This window comes from Empidonax traillii, unplaced genomic scaffold (assembly GCF_003031625.1).
Source record: "Empidonax traillii isolate 1590-97213 ecotype Southwest subspecies unplaced genomic scaffold, ASM303162v1 scaffold1:size7828297, whole genome shotgun sequence".
In the NCBI taxonomy this organism is placed as follows: domain Eukaryota; kingdom Metazoa; phylum Chordata; class Aves; order Passeriformes; family Tyrannidae; genus Empidonax; species Empidonax traillii.
The window spans coordinates 3,661,732-3,678,640 of NW_020955194.1; the positions used below are offsets into that span (position 1 = coordinate 3,661,732).

Below are 16,909 nucleotides of genomic sequence, written 5' to 3' on the forward strand. Positions count from 1 at the left end.
AAAAAAAAAAAAAAAGAAAAAAAAAGGCAAAAACAAACCAAAAAAACCACATAGACTTTTTTAAAGAGAGAGTCCCTCACTGGCAGGAACAGACTGTGAAGAGAGGGAAGTCAGCCACAGCACTAGATAGCAAAAGGTAATTTGTGGACTGAGGCATGACAGCACCAAGGAGGGCGGTGATATGCCATGTCTTATGAACAGGATGGTCTGCTTTCCAGTGTTGGGAAATTGTTTTTAAACACTGACCTGGTGGAGGGTCAGTGCAATACTGATTGCAAAAAGTCAGGAAGATCAGGATACGCCCTGAACTTTGCAGGTGGTGGTGCCAGATTTGCAACTGGGGGCCAAGGCAGCTCTGGCTGAGCTTTACAAATGTTGCAAGGACAGGACTGGTGATGAAAAAAATCAGAGAAATAACATTTCTCTTCCAGACCTGACCAAGCCAAAAATAAAGTAAGTCCTGAACCCACTATAAAGGAGCAAGGAGTATAAGAGCCAGTGTGATGATGGACACAGCTGTACCCCAATTGCCTTTCCTCTGCTGCCTAACAGCAGTGGTTAAGAAAATTAGACAGGGCCAGTCACCTCAAGGACACCCACCTGTTGAAACAAGCCCAGAGAAGAGACACTAAGTTGATCCAGGGGCTGGAGCATCTCTCCTAGGAAGGCAGGCTGAGCGAGTTGGGGCTGTTCAGCCTGGAGAAGGCTCCAAGGACACCCCATAGCAGATTAAAGGGGGCCTACAAGAGAACTGGAGAGGGATGTTTCACAATAGCATGTAGTGATAGAACAAGGGGGAATGGCCTTAAGCAGATGGAGGGCAGGTTTAGATTAGATGTTGGGAAGAAATTATTTACTATGAGGGTGGTGAGGCACCAGAACCTGGAGGTTCAAGCCCAGGCTGAACAGGGCTCTGAGCAGCCTGGTCTAGGGAAAGGTTCCCTGCCCACAGCAAGTGGGTTGGAATCAGATGATTTTTAAACTCCCTGTCAACCCAAACCCTTCTGTGATTCTAGGAATATAGAACAAAGCCCAAGGACACATCCATATACACACTGCTGGGGCCTCAGTTCTCTGGCTCACGTTCTTTGGCCTGCGTGTAATTGTAGCATGAATCACAGGTGGACAGGTTTGGAGCCTTTCTTTCCCCTCACTTTTCTCACTGAAAAAACAGAGCAACTGATTTCCACTGATTTAAAATTTATTTTAAAAAATTCTCAAAAGGGTCTGTTTTTCTCCTGTATTGCTGCAATTCCGATCTGCTGCTGCTCCATTTTGATTTAGGTACAAAGTCGGTGCATCCAGTCATCTTTCACGACTGGGTGAACAGGAGCAGGGCTTTAAAATTGCTACAATCAGGAAAGCGACTGCAATCACTAGGCTGTTACAGGAAATTGAGTTAAGTGGAGGAGAGTGCATGAGTGATTGGATTACTGGTTATAGTTCTGCACAGAACATCTATTAAAATCCTGTGATTAAGAAAAGCTGTTCTTGATTAGTAATACAAGGTTTTTGGCATTTTCTGTTGTACAGTTTTACGGGGAACAGTGAAAAACACCATGTGCCATCTCTATTTTGGAGTCAAATTAGCCTGGATGTACACAGGGATATGGTAGAATGGCCTTTTGGGAAAGGAGTGTTTGAACAAAGGGCTTAGTATTTCTGGCTTTAGCCCAGCAATTATATATTCAAAATATTCCAGTAATTCATCCTGTAGCCTTTCAATCCCAGAAAAAATAACACTGTGTAAACAAGGTACAGTATCTACACCAGTACACTTTTTTAATTAAAGGTTTAACAGAAAACTCTTCTCCCTCAAAGTTTTACTGTCTGGAGTCTCTCTTGTACTACAAACATGGCTCTTCTTGCATTAGCTCTAATCCTATTATTGCTGTCAAAATGCAAATCTGGTTTAAAATATGAATATTAGACCTGCCATAAGTCCTATCCTTTCCATTCCCACCTCCAGGCTGTTCATTGCAGGAGATGTGACACATCACAGTGTGTTGACACAGTCACGGGCTGGAGGTTTCTACATCTGGAGATACTTTTCAGTTTTGAATATGAACCAAAAGACTTCAATTACTTTAGATCAGAAAAGAATTCCTTGTTTCTGACATGCAGCATCTTTTACAAACAAAATTACTGAGATAAATTTTGGGAGGCAACAATTTCTCAGCACAAAGCAATCTTGTAAATGGCCTGATTTTCCCCAGATTCTACCCAATAATCCACCTAATTAGATTAGAACAACCCCTGCTGTAACACATCTCCTCTACAGCAGAGGAGAGACAAAATTTGGAGTTGCACATCCCTATTCTCGAAGTTCCAACCCCTTCCCTCTGGGACAGAAAGTGTTGTGTTTTAATGAAAATACCAATGACCCTTAACAGCTCTGCACTAAATGACTACAACCTGCAGCTTCATTACAGCTCAGAACTTACATAAGAGCGTGAGTCAGACTGCATCAGATAATTAATGAAAATGTAGAAGCTAAAAAGTAACCTGAAGTATATTTAAATACTTTTACAATCACAACCCACTTTTGAAATTGAGGTGGTGAAATAATGGAGCTTATGCTGTGGAATCTCAGCACTTGATCATTTCCAGGCACTCAGCACAGTCTCTGTTCCTGTTGCACATCCACAGAAAGGTAAAAGGGAATGAGTGCTTCACACCCTCAGGAGGTGGAATAGCTCCTCTCAACTGTATAGCTGCTGCCCATTTCTCTCTCCCCATTTGTGGTTGGAGGGTATTTTTACGGCAGCTTGGTGAAGGGAAGAGCAGGAAACCATTTACAGATGCTGGAAGGCAGAGAGCAGCAAGGCTGCCTGGGCTAGAGGAGCCAGTGAGGACAGGGGCACCTGAGGAGAGCACACGCATGTTTCTGGCCCCTTTCAAGCAGTGATCCAGCTGCTGCATGCTCAGTGAAGCACAAGGGAAACAGCTGGGAAAACCAGCATCCATGCAGCATGTGCTAGTGTGTATCTATTTACCAGCATATCTCCCACTGCCACCCACAGAGTCAGAAAGTAACCCAGACCTGCATTTCAGTAACTAGCATGGCCCATACTTCAAATTTACAAGGGGAATTTGGCATCTATCACCTCAAATAGAAGGGGAGTAGAGACTGCAGTTCAACTGTACAGAAGTTACAGAAGTGTCATCCAGATGTCCATGAAAATCCTTAAGAAGAGTCCCAAGCAAAGGTACAAAGAGTAGAGAAATGGCAGGAGGGCTCTTCCCCACCTGCAGCTGCTTTTCAGTTTAGAGATGTTTGACCTCCCCAAAAAGGCCAGAACCAGCATGGGAATGAGCTGAACAGGAGTGGTGTGAGGGTAAAGGAGTCATCTGCCTGTGCCCAAATCACACCACGAGACCTGTGAGCCTCCCTGAGCTGGTCTCCCCTTAACCTGGGTAAAGGAACCCAGGAGCTGAGCCAGACTTTTGGACTACTCCAAAGTGAGCAGAGGCAGCACAAGCCCAGAGCCAGGACCATTCTCAGACAGCAGGGAAGACACAAGAAGACAAAAAATCCCAGGGAACTGGAGAACCAAGAGAAGATGCAAGAGAGCCTTCAGCTCTGAGGTAAATTGACCTGAACATGACTCAGCTGTAGGTATAAATTGAGTGCTAAAATGCTTGTTTTTTCTTAATAATAATAATAGTAATAATAATAATAAAGAAATCAGGACCAACAATTACAGAAAATATGCATTTTGAACATATGTGGATTTTCAGGTGGGCAGGACCTTGCACTAGGGAAGAGGCTGGAGTTTCAGAGTTAGAAGGGACGACCTGCTTATGAAATCAAAAACAGTTCAATTTCTACACTTTGGGAGTTTTTAGGACAAACAAAAAAAAAAGCAGAGACAGAGACATCATCAGTGTAGTCCCACCTCTGAAGATATGCCAGGCCTCTTGCATTAGTCATCACATACCTTTATCTCAATGAGATAATATGGGATATTCTTGGGAGACATGCTTATAGTTTGCTGTAATGCATTTTAGGAGAGATAAAGACACGGCAACATTTCAGAATTTTAATTTAAAAGACAGAACAGAAATCTTGACAACAGTTGCAAATGCATTACCATTCACCTTTGTCCACAAAACTGAATTTACAATGCACAGTACAAAAATGTTCTCAGCAGGAAACATTGCTTTGTCTAAATTTGGGCTGAACTTAACATACTGAAAATGCCATTTAGTACTACTACTGTTCATGTCCAGCAGCATAATTAAACAAATTGCTAGCAACAGATTTTAAGCAGAACAAAGGCAGAATAAGAGATATGTGACATTTCATAATTGCTGCAAATAAATGACTGTGCTTGGCTTTAGGCAAATCTCAAGAATTAGAATTATCCTCAAAAATATACATTAAGCAGTCAGGAGCACTAACACACAGCCATATATATATTATTGCCACAAAGTAGAACTGTTGAGATTACTAGTCTAAATAAAGGGCCAAGATGCAGCAAGGGTACGTTTCAACAGCAACACAAAAACACCTAAAAAGCAAGTTGAGATTCAGTTTCCAGTGCCAGTGTCAATATACACAGTATAATTGACACTGTATTATTACCACTTATTAAACAGCATTTGCAAACATGAAATCACCAGGCAGAAAATTTATGGGACACAGTGGTAAGGTTCTGGTCGCGTGCTTCTCAGCACCTCCTGCTGAGCTGTGGGGAAGGGCATCACTGCAAATCAAAGTCTGCATCCTATTTTGGAATTTACCACGCCCTACCATCATTTCTCTAGCATTCCTCAATCTTTACATTTCTATGTGTAAAACATAAATAAATAAAACTACAAATTTTTTTCTTACTTAAAAAAAAAATATTTTATAAAGTGCACGGACAGCTTTCAGGAGATGTTTGTTTCTGCCATTGTGGCAAAGAGCTGTAAATCAATACTGTGTTTGGGAAGTAAAATTTCAGTCTTAACCTCATGTGGGTGGGCATAAGTGGGGCTGTTACTTCACTTCTACATGGTGCCTCTTTCCAGAAACTAGAGATTAATGTACAGGTAGAACCTTCTGGTCAGGACTACTGAACCAAAGGGAGGGATGAAGGGAAGAGAGACCCTTGCAAAGATTCAGATACAACCTTTACTGTCTTGTGTGAATCCACAAACTAGACAGCTGTGAAAATAGGACTCTCATCTCTTTTCCAAAGGTATAAGAGATCCAAGCAGCCTGTCTCTTCATTGACTCTATAGAGCATAATGCAAACTTTGCATGCCTGTAGCCGGGCAAAGTGCATGCTCCTCAAGAAGCCAAAATTATGCCAAGACTAAGCTCAACCCCCCTGTTACCTGTTCTTATCAGTTCATACCAGTGAATGCTCAAAGGCTGCTCTACTGTCACAGTTGAGCTGATATTTTGCAGAATACAATTTAGAATAATTTCACTTAGCAGGACCTAACCAGTAAGGAAGAGAAAAATCAAAAATTAATATGTAAAAATGCTTCTTTCATGTTACCTTGGCATAATCTGCATTGGAAGAGACACAGAAGAATAACCTTCCAGTCTAATTCACCATGATCAAAACATGCTCACCATCCCAATGCCTTCCCTCTTAAACCATCTGCCAAAGCATCCAGCTGGGAAAGAAAGATGAAAAAGTGACATCTAGAAGGTATCCAAGGAAGGCAATGGCACTTGGATTAGCAAAGGAGGATGGCAACAGTGCTTCTCCGAGTCTTTGCAGCTTTCCTCCCACTCTGACTTAAACATAACATGACAGAGGTGGAGGAGATGGGGAGGTCATTTCATACCTATTTTATCCTGCTTTTGGTATCTAAACATGCAAGAGCACCAATGTTTAGAATCCTCAAGTACCAGATAGTTGAAAAATTGAGTAGAGAAACCTCTGGAGAACAACGCTGGATAACAAAGTCGGATGGCAGGGCTTGGAGACCCCTAAGCATCAGCTCTTTTTGATAGATACTGGCACTGTCTGTAGATGTATTTACTGGCCCCACTCGACCTTTTACAGAACAAACTGCACTTTTATCCTTCTTTAATGGGTTGTACTCTCAAAATCTTATCACAAGGGGGAAAAGACAATGATGAACAGCCTGTACTTACCTTGCTAAAAAATTATGTATCAGAGTAAAATGTGGTTTGCAAAACATTTTCTGAAAGCATAGAGGAGATTTCTTCTCCACTGACACAGCTTCAGTTATTCAGGTCTGTGTGGAAAAAGACTTCAGAAACATAAGCCCTGCTGTATCTATTTACTCAGGGCAGGAGTTTCTGAATCAATGGTAAAATTGTAGTTATTTCCTCCTAAAAATTAGCCTTCAATAAACCATTCAGGAACCTTCAATACCAAAACCACAGATAGATAGAAAAGGAAGGCTTTAGTGTAATTCCTGTCTTTCTGTCTTTTTGTTCAGCCTGGTAACACACAGAACATGATAATGCACAATTATAGGCAATTAATTCAAATATCTGGGAAACAAGAAATCACATCTGCAGTTAATCATCTTGTCCTTTTTCCAAACCATAAACCATTTTTATAGAAGGAGAGGACAAAGATAGGAGAGATGTAATTAAACACGACATTTTCCATAAATCAGACGCTTCCTACAGATGTGCCGATAACACCACAGAGCAACAAAACTTCCCAAATTGCTCCAGTGTTTTTATGATGCTCATCATCTCTCCCGGGCTATGATGTGTGTGATATCTATTATTTGCTACCACACAGCACAACTGTCACTGCTAAACCAGGAGGTAACTGGTGCTACTCCAAATCTCATCAATCGCAAAAAGCAGCACCTTGACCAAAATTACTTTCCAGGTGAAATTGTTCCTTTCACATGCTGAAATGCAGTTGAACCCTGCAGCCTACTCATAGCGCAGCCTGTCATTTCAGGTGTGGGCTCAGAGTGACATTTGGCCCCCTGGAAGGAAAAGGCAGAACTTAAAGCCCGTGTGTGCACTGTGTGATACCTCCCAGATGAGACCACTCATCACAGACAGCACTAAAATGGGCAGAAATTGAAGCAGTAAAGTAAAAACTTTTTTCTTTCAAAGCAAGACCTGATTTAGCTAAGGTGTTCATACTTAGAAGGTTAGGAAGTACTTTTCAAAAAAATTGGACAAATTCTTGTACTCCATGCAAGAGTACATTCAGTTCAAAATTACTTTGAGGTTTTCAGTTTGGCAAATGTAAAAGTGCCCAGTTTGAGGTCCAGCTTGGAGGAGTTTTGCATTCTTACTATTTTTCTCATTTTCATCATCAAAATGAAACAAAAGCAAACCATCCAAAGCCCAGTGTTCCTCTACAGCTCTGACTGGAATTTTACTTCAAATAATCATTTTCTTTAGATTCAACAAGCTTTATCTCTTGGAATCAACAATCTATCAAGAAAAAGTATCAAGTTTGTGCCTACATGTCCATGTGATATCATTATTCCCAAAATAAATTCAGTTTTAGTACAAACAAGCAAGACAACTTATAACAATTGTGTTAAAGGCAGAGGTAGTTTAGGTGCTAAAAGTTAGGTTTGGTTTCACTTTTGAAAATACTGATAAAAAAATTTATCTAATACTTCAAGACAGACTATCATGATCAGAAAAAGGTCATAAAACGTTATGTGCTTCGTGTTTGTGCTCTAATTTACCAGCTCACAGCATCTGCGGCAGAGAATTGTAAAATCATAGAATCATTTAGGTTAGAAAAAGGAAAAGGCAGGTAAACTACATTAGACCAGCTCCATTGCCCATTTGGAGCCAAACTTCAGAAGAAAATGAAGAATAAAGAAGGAAAATGAAATCAGTTTTCTTGAGTAACTACTGAATTTTGGCTACCAATCTGAGCTTCTCTAAGAGAATTTTATTTTCAAAGATTACTTGGTAGTTTCTGAAAACTGCGAGTCTCCAACTGGGCAAGCAGTACCTCCAATGACTTCTAAAAGTCATATCACAATTTTGATAGACAATATTCATAGTGAAATAAATAATTCTATTAAAACTGCTATTTTAAACACAGATAAATACTTTTTGTCCAATAATATTAGCATTTTAAAAGACTGGTTGTGAACTTCCCCATAGTTTCCAGCCAGTCAAACAAAAACCAGTATAAAATATCTTTAAAAAAAAAAAAAAGGACATTAAATTTTAAGGTTTTGAATTCAGTTCTAAATACCTGTATGTAATTGTACAATTACAGATGTCAAAATTTTCTGCTGTAGTTACTTAGCTATCAGTTCATGTTCTGTTATTCAGTCTAGATTTCTTGCAGTTTCTGGATTGGGCAGAACATTTAGATCTCTCGTTAGATTTTATGGTCTTTTTCTTCACAGATATATTTGAATACTGGTGTTTTGATCTACAGCAATGACACATTATTTGATAGATTTTAGGTTTTTTCCAGTAATCTACATAAATTTCCATGTATTTCAAATTATTTCCTTAGTACTAATACTATATTTCCAAAAAGAGAACATTGGAATTAAAAAATAAAAAAAGGGAAGAAAAATTATAAATTAATTTACCAGTAAAAATAGAAAGCTGTGTTCTAACTCTGGAAAATCCAGAAGAAATGTTTTTCTTTCAGTTTCCTGATCTTCCTTCGTCTTATATCCTGAGAAATCACATTCCATACAATTATGCTATTATCCAATAGGATAATATCTGAAGGACATGTGCTGTCCTTGAGAAAACATTATAATCCTATCTTATTGTGGTAGAATTAGCCCACAATAGCTATTCAAAGCAGCATGCTCTTCACAAATGATCTATGCAGGTCTCCAAAGAGTGAGGGATCTAAATAGGTGGAAAAATCACTTTTGGAATCCAAATGGCAAAATTACTGTTGAACAATTGTCACCATCAGTAAGATTAATGATTGAATTGGCCAAGACCCACTGTCATTAAATCCACCGTTAGCTCACAGACAGACGTTCAGGAGAAAAAAAATCCTACTCTGGTTAATAATTAATGTGCCTGGGCACATCTGAGTGGGACCCCAGACCTTTCAGGGAAAATTCTACAGTTTTGCAAGTCATTTTGGCATGTGCTTCAATCTCTTTATTTTACTACACTATCTGTTGAATTGAGGTCTTAGATAATTATGTCCAAACCTGGTACATGTTTTATCTCAGTGACATAGATGGGGACAGGCCTGTGGAGTGGACATACCACCTCTGTTCAATGGCATCAGAAGATCCTGTCAGAGCTGTCAACTGAATGAAAACACAGTAATATCATGTAGTTCTGAAAATTATTCGAGGATTTGTTATGTTTTGTTTTCATTAGAAGTTCTTTGATCACATTGAACCAAGTCTACCTTTCGTACAGTACATTAAAACACCCCTGAGAACACCTGTTCCCCAGAACTGCTCACCTGCTGCCTATTTCTAGTGTGCAACATACTGCACTGGCCTCCCTTGGTTGGCTGCTTGGTCTCAAGTTACCTCTGCAGAGCCCAGCAAGTAAAGATGATAAAGAAATGCTGCTTGTTACCCTTCATGCTGTAATGGCTCCTTAACTTCCAAATACCACTGCACAGACTCACTCTGAATCTGCTTGCACTGTACCCCTCCTGCCTTCTAGGCCATCTTTGACCAAGAAGGGGATGTGTAAACCAGGTGTTACTTTTTAAATGACCAACTAGAGAATTTGCTCACTCTGAGCATCCCCCAAGTAGAAGTGCTCATCATCTGCACACCAGTCACCAGAAGGGACAAAGAAAGCCAGTCCCTGTACAAGGTCCTGTTCTCACTGGCTTCAGGGGAAATATGATTCACACAGGAAACCTGGGTAAAAAAATGTGTGCATGAAAGTGCAGAATGCATTGGAACCTCACTTGGAGCCTTAATATCCAAGGCAAAGAGCACAACCCTTCCCCTTGTTCATATGGGCAAAGTGGTGGGAGCCTGAACACCGTTGAAGTCAGGTGTACATGTTGTAGCCCTGGGCAGTGAAAGTCTTTCAGGGTCTGCGTTTTCCCATGCTGGATCTCAGCATTAATATCCCCTCCACTGGAACTCCAGGGCTGTCAATCATCCTCTGCCAGAGGTGCTGCTCTTCCCCCTGAGAGTCCATCCAATCGACCTCCTTGCCGTTACTTATGCCTGACAATTACAAAAACACAAGGCATTTTGTCATATTAGGAACCAGCTACTTAATACCACTGCTCGTTTGCTATAACAGTGTACAAAAAAATGCAGAGCACTTCACACTACCATCTGTACAGGGAGTTATACTGAAAACAGGTAGCTCCTGGAGAGCACCAGTTTGTCATAAAATTCCATTCTGGCACATGACCAGAGGCATATACCTTCCCACTCTGCTCCACAAGCAACTTTTTCCTAGCAGAGGAAGAATGGATTCACACCTAAATCTAAATTATCTATCTATTACATGTTACCTCCTCTCACTTTTCAATTTCCCCAAGTTCCCGTGTACTTTCCAAACACACTGTAACATTTCTGTCCTTCCCACACATGAATCACACAGGATGAGGAAGGAGGAGAGGAGAACAGTAAGAGCAATCATGAGTCAGAAGGGACCTTACCATTTCCAGTGCTCAGACGGACACCTCCCAAAAAAATATTACTGGAAAGTGACTCCTTGTCCCACACAGTCAGTTCTAGGCAGACATTGTGTATATCCCTTGAAGTCAAGCCACTGAAAGCAAAGGTGTGATTCCACTGGGGGTTCACGCTCTTTTTTACTATGGGAGTTTTGTGTTTTGTAGCTTTGCTGTCATCTGGGAGCAGATATCTGTGAGATACAGAAAAGCAAAACTGAATATGTGAATGGATTGTTGTATAATATTCACAAAGAGTTACAGTGATGTAAAGGCTCAAATGGGATCAGGACCCCATCTCCCCACTGGTATTAAATTAGGCATATACCTGAAGTGCATATTTTGCATTTGTGCTTCATTTGTTCTTATAGTTACAGTGCCAGTTACAACCAGCAGAAACTGGAATTAGGTCTCTTTGCCCCAAATCTTGGGGAACAACCACAGTCTTTTTATTTTGGTGAGGCTAAATATAGACAGAATCATAAATCATTGGCTAGAAGGGGCCTCTGGAGTCACCTTGTCCAGTGTCCCTCTCAGAGCAGGACAAGAGGTCCTCTAGAAGGAAATGGAAATGACTGACAAGGAACTTGAGCAAATTAGCATCATAAATTTGAGTTGCCTAAAACCCCACTGAGTGCAGAAACACAGATGCTGACAACTTCTTCACATTTTACTTGTCGTGGAGAATTCCTTTAATGAAACTGAAAGAATTTAAAACTCTAGTTGAAAAATCAGAGGTCTTTACAAGTTTTCATAGTCTTTACCTTCACCTTCTTCAGCAAAGCTGATGGAATACTAAAGGGTCAAACACACAAGCAAATTATACCTCTAGACCTCAATCAGGATTCCTGTGTAGGCTTTTACTTGACAATAAACATGAGCTAATTTACTCCAGTGGGTTAACTGTGGGCTCCTTTATGTCAAATTACCTCAAGCTATCTCAAATTAGAACACTGCAGAACCTCAACTGGTTTACGGCAACTTGATCATGCTTTTGGCCGTGACACAAGACAGACCAGCAGTCCAAGGAAAACAGAACCCTGCTCCACACTGCTGAGAAATACACGTTGGCCTGTCAGCGAAGGTCAAACATTGTGTTTTATAACATCAGGTACACCAGTAATCGGATGCTTATGTTTGAATGGTTCTGTTTCTTGTCTCAGATGTATAATATATTTGTATTTAACCCCTGGGACAACTCATGCCTCTCTGCCCCTGTTCCACAGCATCCTTCTCTTCAGCATACAATTTCAAGGTGCCAGTTGCTTTTTGGGACTGACACTCTACACACAGGTATGCAGAGATAGTGAAAAAAACAGGGTCAGCCAGAATATGATTCAGTGCAGCCATTAAGAAGAGTGGAGGGAAAAAAAGCCACAAACCCTTTCACAAAGGTGTCAGATGTGCCTCCTGATTTCACTGCTGTTAAATTCTTTGCTTCTTTGATGAGGACTTCTAATATACCTCCAGATGGCACATGAGAATCTCCTTTTTTTCCTTTTTTAAAGCTCTTCTTTCCTATACATGAAACAAAGTTGCATCATCATCATCATCTGAAATTATATATACACTGTAAGACTGATTTGGAAACATAAATTGTAGATGTTGCTAGATTTTTAAAAATAATTTACTGCAATGGGATTAAAACATTCCTTATGAGGAGATTCGGATTCTCTGTGGGTAGAGAAAATAGTAAGGCAGGGGCAGAAAGGTCACTCCATATTTGATAAAGAACTTGACTGTGTAACTAGGTAGTCCTTGCAGGACACAACAGCATGTCCTATCTGAAGTCCTGTGAGAATTTAAGTATTTCTGGCTTACTTTGCTGAACACAAAGGACTCATGCCCTGTAAATACTACCCGCTTTTCAGAATCCACTTCCACTGCTGATGTTAAAGCAGCCCTAGACCAAAAAAGCAAGCTATAAAACCTTTGTCCCATAGCTTAAATCCAGAAAGAAACCAAATATATCCTATGTGTAAGGATGCACAGCTCCTCAGAGACCATTTGAAGGACACAGTGCTCACTGACACGCTTCTGCTTTCAAACAGCAGCACAAGGACATGTGTCCTTGCTGCTGCTGCACATTCTAAGAAGCTTATCAGCAGGGATCGTATACCCTGATTCAGGATGAAAACATCAGAAAAACAGATCAGGAGCGATGCTAAAAGGTACTAATTTAAAAAAATGCAGACAGCATATCTGGTCTCAGCAGACAACAATCAGCTTTTAAGAGAGAAAACCTTGAGAAAACCTTATTGGTAGCACAGGGAAGGTCATCTGTCAAAAAAAAAAAAAAAGGCAAAGAAAGAAATCTGATATATCTATCAAATCCAAATGCTAACAAGCAATACTGTTGCTAAGACAATGAGATACCTGTGTCTGGTATATCTGTGAATACTCAGATACTACCCAGTGATTGCTTTCACTTCAAAGGATTGGTGTTCCTCGTGCTACTACAATGCAAAGACCTGGGTTCGATTCCCGGTTGGGGCCCCTCCCCGGGCAGATGGAGCTCGTTAGCCCATAAGGCAATCCATCTACGTCCTGAGGACCTCGCTGCCACCGTCCAAGTGTGCTTGGCCCCGGCAGATGAACCTCGGGATTAAAGGGTGGGCTCAGTTCCGCGCACACTGTGTCTCACCTAAAAAATCCAATGCGCAGGCTGGAAGGTGGAAAGACCTTCCCCAGTTCTTCGTTCACGAAGAGACTGGCCATTAAGACACGTGATGTTAAGACAATGCAAAGAGCTAGTAACTAATTTCACCTGTTCATTGCTGATGAAAATAACCGTTCACCCTAAAGAACCTAAACAATATTTTGGAGGACTAAATTACAGCAATAGCACAGTAAGACTGAGCAGAGGAAAAATAGTGGGAAAAAAAAGAGTGAAACTGAGGAATAGCTTAAGGAGAATTAAGTACCAAGAACTAAGTGAAGTCTATTACTTTGATCAGCTAAACACTGTGTATAACTAGCTGAACAAAGAACTTACAGACTATGATGCAGACAGTTTATTTCTCTGTGGTTGCCTTTGATCATGTTATCTAATGTCTGGAGGTTTTTTTTTTTTAGTTAGGTCACAGCCACGCATCAGCCCTTGACTGCACTCTCCCCTTCTCTCTCCCGAAGCTCAGTGCAAGAGAAGAGAATGGAGCAGGAGAAACATATTCATGGTTTAAAATTTCCATAGATGAACACAATTAGCATATTTAAGCATGATTCCAATCTTCACTAGTACCATTACTTTGCCCCAGGTGAGGATTTTTAATACTCAGAGGGATGTTATATTATAATGCTGCCATTAATGTTTGTTTTACCTTGAAACTGCCCTAGAGGAAGCATTAGGTTTCTGTCTGGGGGAATGTAACGTAAAACAACTGTCAGTTCTCCTTTATATTGAAGTCCAAAATCTGTCGCAACCTCCACCTGAAGAGAAAACAAACAAACCAACCAGAAAACCAGCTAAGGTTAATCATTCATATATGTGATTTTGATTATAACTTTGTTGTACTAACATAGTGTTTGAAATGCTTCTTAAACACATCAAGACGCACCAGCCCACTTTCAGGTAATTAGACATTTCAGGTTGAAAGCAATCACGTTTTAGAAAACTTTCTGAGCCAGGGAATGCAAGTTCTCAGAAAAATAAACCCATGTGGCATTAGACACTGTTCAGTGAACATACAGAGGAGAAAGTTATCTAGCATGAACAAGTGAAGCAAACCAACAGCAAAAAAACCCCTAAAACTTATTTCTGGGTATGTAAGCTGTAGCTGACTTAAGGTGACAATCATCCCTTATTTCCTCCAGTCAAGATTTTAAACTGCATTTTAGTTTCATGTATTTTAGAGGAATCACTCCTGAGTCACTCTTTGAATAGATATGTGGGTAAAAAAGGTGAGGGGGAGCAGACTACAGCTCTGAAACAGAAAAACTTCTTGAAAACTGTTGTTCTCAGTGTCCTTTTCCTTTTCTACACAGCTACAATTTCTGCATTTCTGCATCTTTTTGTTTTATAAACATTTGAATCTTGCCCAGGAAGAACACATTCAGTGCTCTTCAGATCTTCCTTGTTAAAATAACATTAGACCTTCACTGACACTATGCTGAACTCTTATTCACGTTGTAAGAAATTAGAAACTGCATTTGTGAACAATAGGTGTAACACAGAGAGAGCTGCCCGTGGCAGGATGGTTGGAACTAGATGATTTGATTCCTTCCAACCTAAGCCATTCTTCAATTTGATTTCTGTTCATGCTTCAGTGCTTGGTTTGGGTACAAGCAAATCTTCCTGATCTCCTCACAGGGACAAAGCACATGTGTAAAGGAAGAGGATCCTCCAGAACTGCAAGGCACACACCAAGGCACCACCTAAGCCTTTAAAGAACTGTTAATAGAGAAATGCCTGATCTGTGACTGTATTTCTCTAAGATGCATTCAGTTTATTTGCTGACTCCCCAAGAAGGTCAAAATTCTATTAGCAAGAGAAACAACCAAAAAAATCCCAGTAGAAATACATACAGCGATGGGGACAGAGTCAGCACTGCCTTCACATCGCAGACTCCAGGCTGAGCACTAACCATGCTCAGCGGGGCTAAGTCTGCACCACTTAGAGATAAAACAGAGAACAAAGCAGTTCTAGTGATAACAACACGGCCCTTTTGTGACTTTGAAGCAGTTTTACAGGAGCACAGGCATTGTTGCACTGACTGAGAAAAACAGTCCCCCCACACCAGTGTCCATTGTCAGCTGCTACCGCAAAGGACAAAGAAAACCTGTAGTAAATGGTTTTGGAATAATTTGCTCAACATCTACATTTTGCCAGTCGGGCAGCTCTCTTATGGTCTAAATTAAGCAAGTTTGGAATCGACTTTCCCATAAAGGTAGCAAGGATTAATTTGTTTTCTGTTCTGCTAGTGGACAAGCAATTGTGGAAGTTCTAATATCAGAAGAAAATCGTCAACCTCTGCCCCAAACCCACATACAACATGACTCAAGACTCTGTCCCCTCTTTAAACACAGAACTATTTTCTCTCCTTTTTCTGATTTAACCACATTCCTCTTGACAACAGATCTTTCAAGGTTCATGGAAGAAACATGACTTAAAGTCTCCAACCTTTCCACTAAAGGAGCTAAATGATTCATGACAGAACAAATAAAGCACTGAAATAAAACCCAGGAAATGTTTCACTGCCATTACTCCATTGCTGCCTCTATCAGGCAGTTCATATAGGAGAGCAGTATGTCATTTGCACGTACTTTAACTTGTGCTGTTTTAAGGAAGCATTATATTTGCTAATCAAAGACCCCAGCAGTGTTTTAAGTTTAGAAACATTATTTGTAACAACTTAGGAGGCAGACAAGACTGATTCTGTGTTTGCTTTCTTTGGCAAAAATGAAGTAATTTAAAAATCCTTTGAATTACTTTGAAAATAATAAGACAACACCTTCCAGCTGGAATCGCTGAAATGTTTAGCACTTCACTACATTTTTTTTTCTGAGCAGGAGAGCTTCATGACTGTCTTTTTTCATTTGGGTTTGTTTGTTCTTTTTTTTTTTTTTTTTCCATGTTAGGATTAAAAGAAACCAACCCTACCCACACAAATCCTTAAAGACTGAAATTGAGGTGACAGATTACTGCATGATAAACTCAATTTGAGACCATACAAACTGCAAGCAAAACAACTACTTGATGTGTTACTGTTGTAGACAGGTGGGTACTAAATAAAAGCAAAACCTGACACCAGCCAGAGCTGTGACGGAGATCGAGTTGACATTTCCTCTACTTCAAGAGCAGATCCTAGAAAAGTGAATTACATGAAGCAAGCTTGTAAGAAGAGGACAGTGTATCGTGGCTTGGACATAGTGCTGGCTGAAACATGTTTATCATCACTAGCCAATTGCTGTTCCTGGTCTCACCTGGTCTTGCCCATGAAGGAAGAGCTGGTGGTCACCCCCACAGAATAAACTGAACTAGGACCTTGCCTCCCATAAAGCATGAGGCGTGTAAATGTTCAATGAAAAGATCTATTTCCATATTTATTTACTAAAAATACAAATTTGTGACAGTTTAAGTGTAAGCCTTGCAAAGGGCTATACCTAGAAATAAATTACACAGCAATTGGATCCATCTCCCACCTGAGAGAAAGGTACAAACCAAACACATTCTCCCAAAACCCCAAATGTAATACTATTTCTTTAAATGTAATGAAAACAGAGCAAACAAGTCATCGAGTCAATCTTGACAATGTTTGTTGCACACCTCATATTTTTCCACGACAAGAAAGATACTTTTTCTGAAATGGCAGAATTCCTGGGGATTATTGCTGCTGCAGGAGCAAGCAAGGCAG

General features: G+C 40.3%; 1 protein-coding gene across 5 annotated transcripts in view; it reads right to left on the bottom strand.

Moving 5' to 3' along the window:
• Nucleotides 1-4,029: 4,029 nt before the first annotated feature.
• Nucleotides 4,030-16,909, bottom strand: part of SYTL5 (synaptotagmin like 5) — an 85,661-nt gene continuing 72,781 nt past the window's right edge. For all 5 annotated transcript variants that reach the window (XM_027886728.1, XM_027886551.1, XM_027886642.1 and 2 more), the window contains 4 exons: nt 13,877-13,985; nt 11,939-12,074; nt 10,542-10,750; nt 4,030-10,098 (listed from right to left, as the gene is read on the bottom strand). In XM_027886728.1, the coding sequence (XP_027742529.1) occupies nt 9,956-10,098; nt 10,542-10,750; nt 11,939-12,074; nt 13,877-13,985 (597 nt within the window). In that variant the 3' untranslated portion in view covers nt 4,030-9,955. The remainder of the gene's footprint in view (nt 10,099-10,541; nt 10,751-11,938; nt 12,075-13,876; nt 13,986-16,909) is intronic.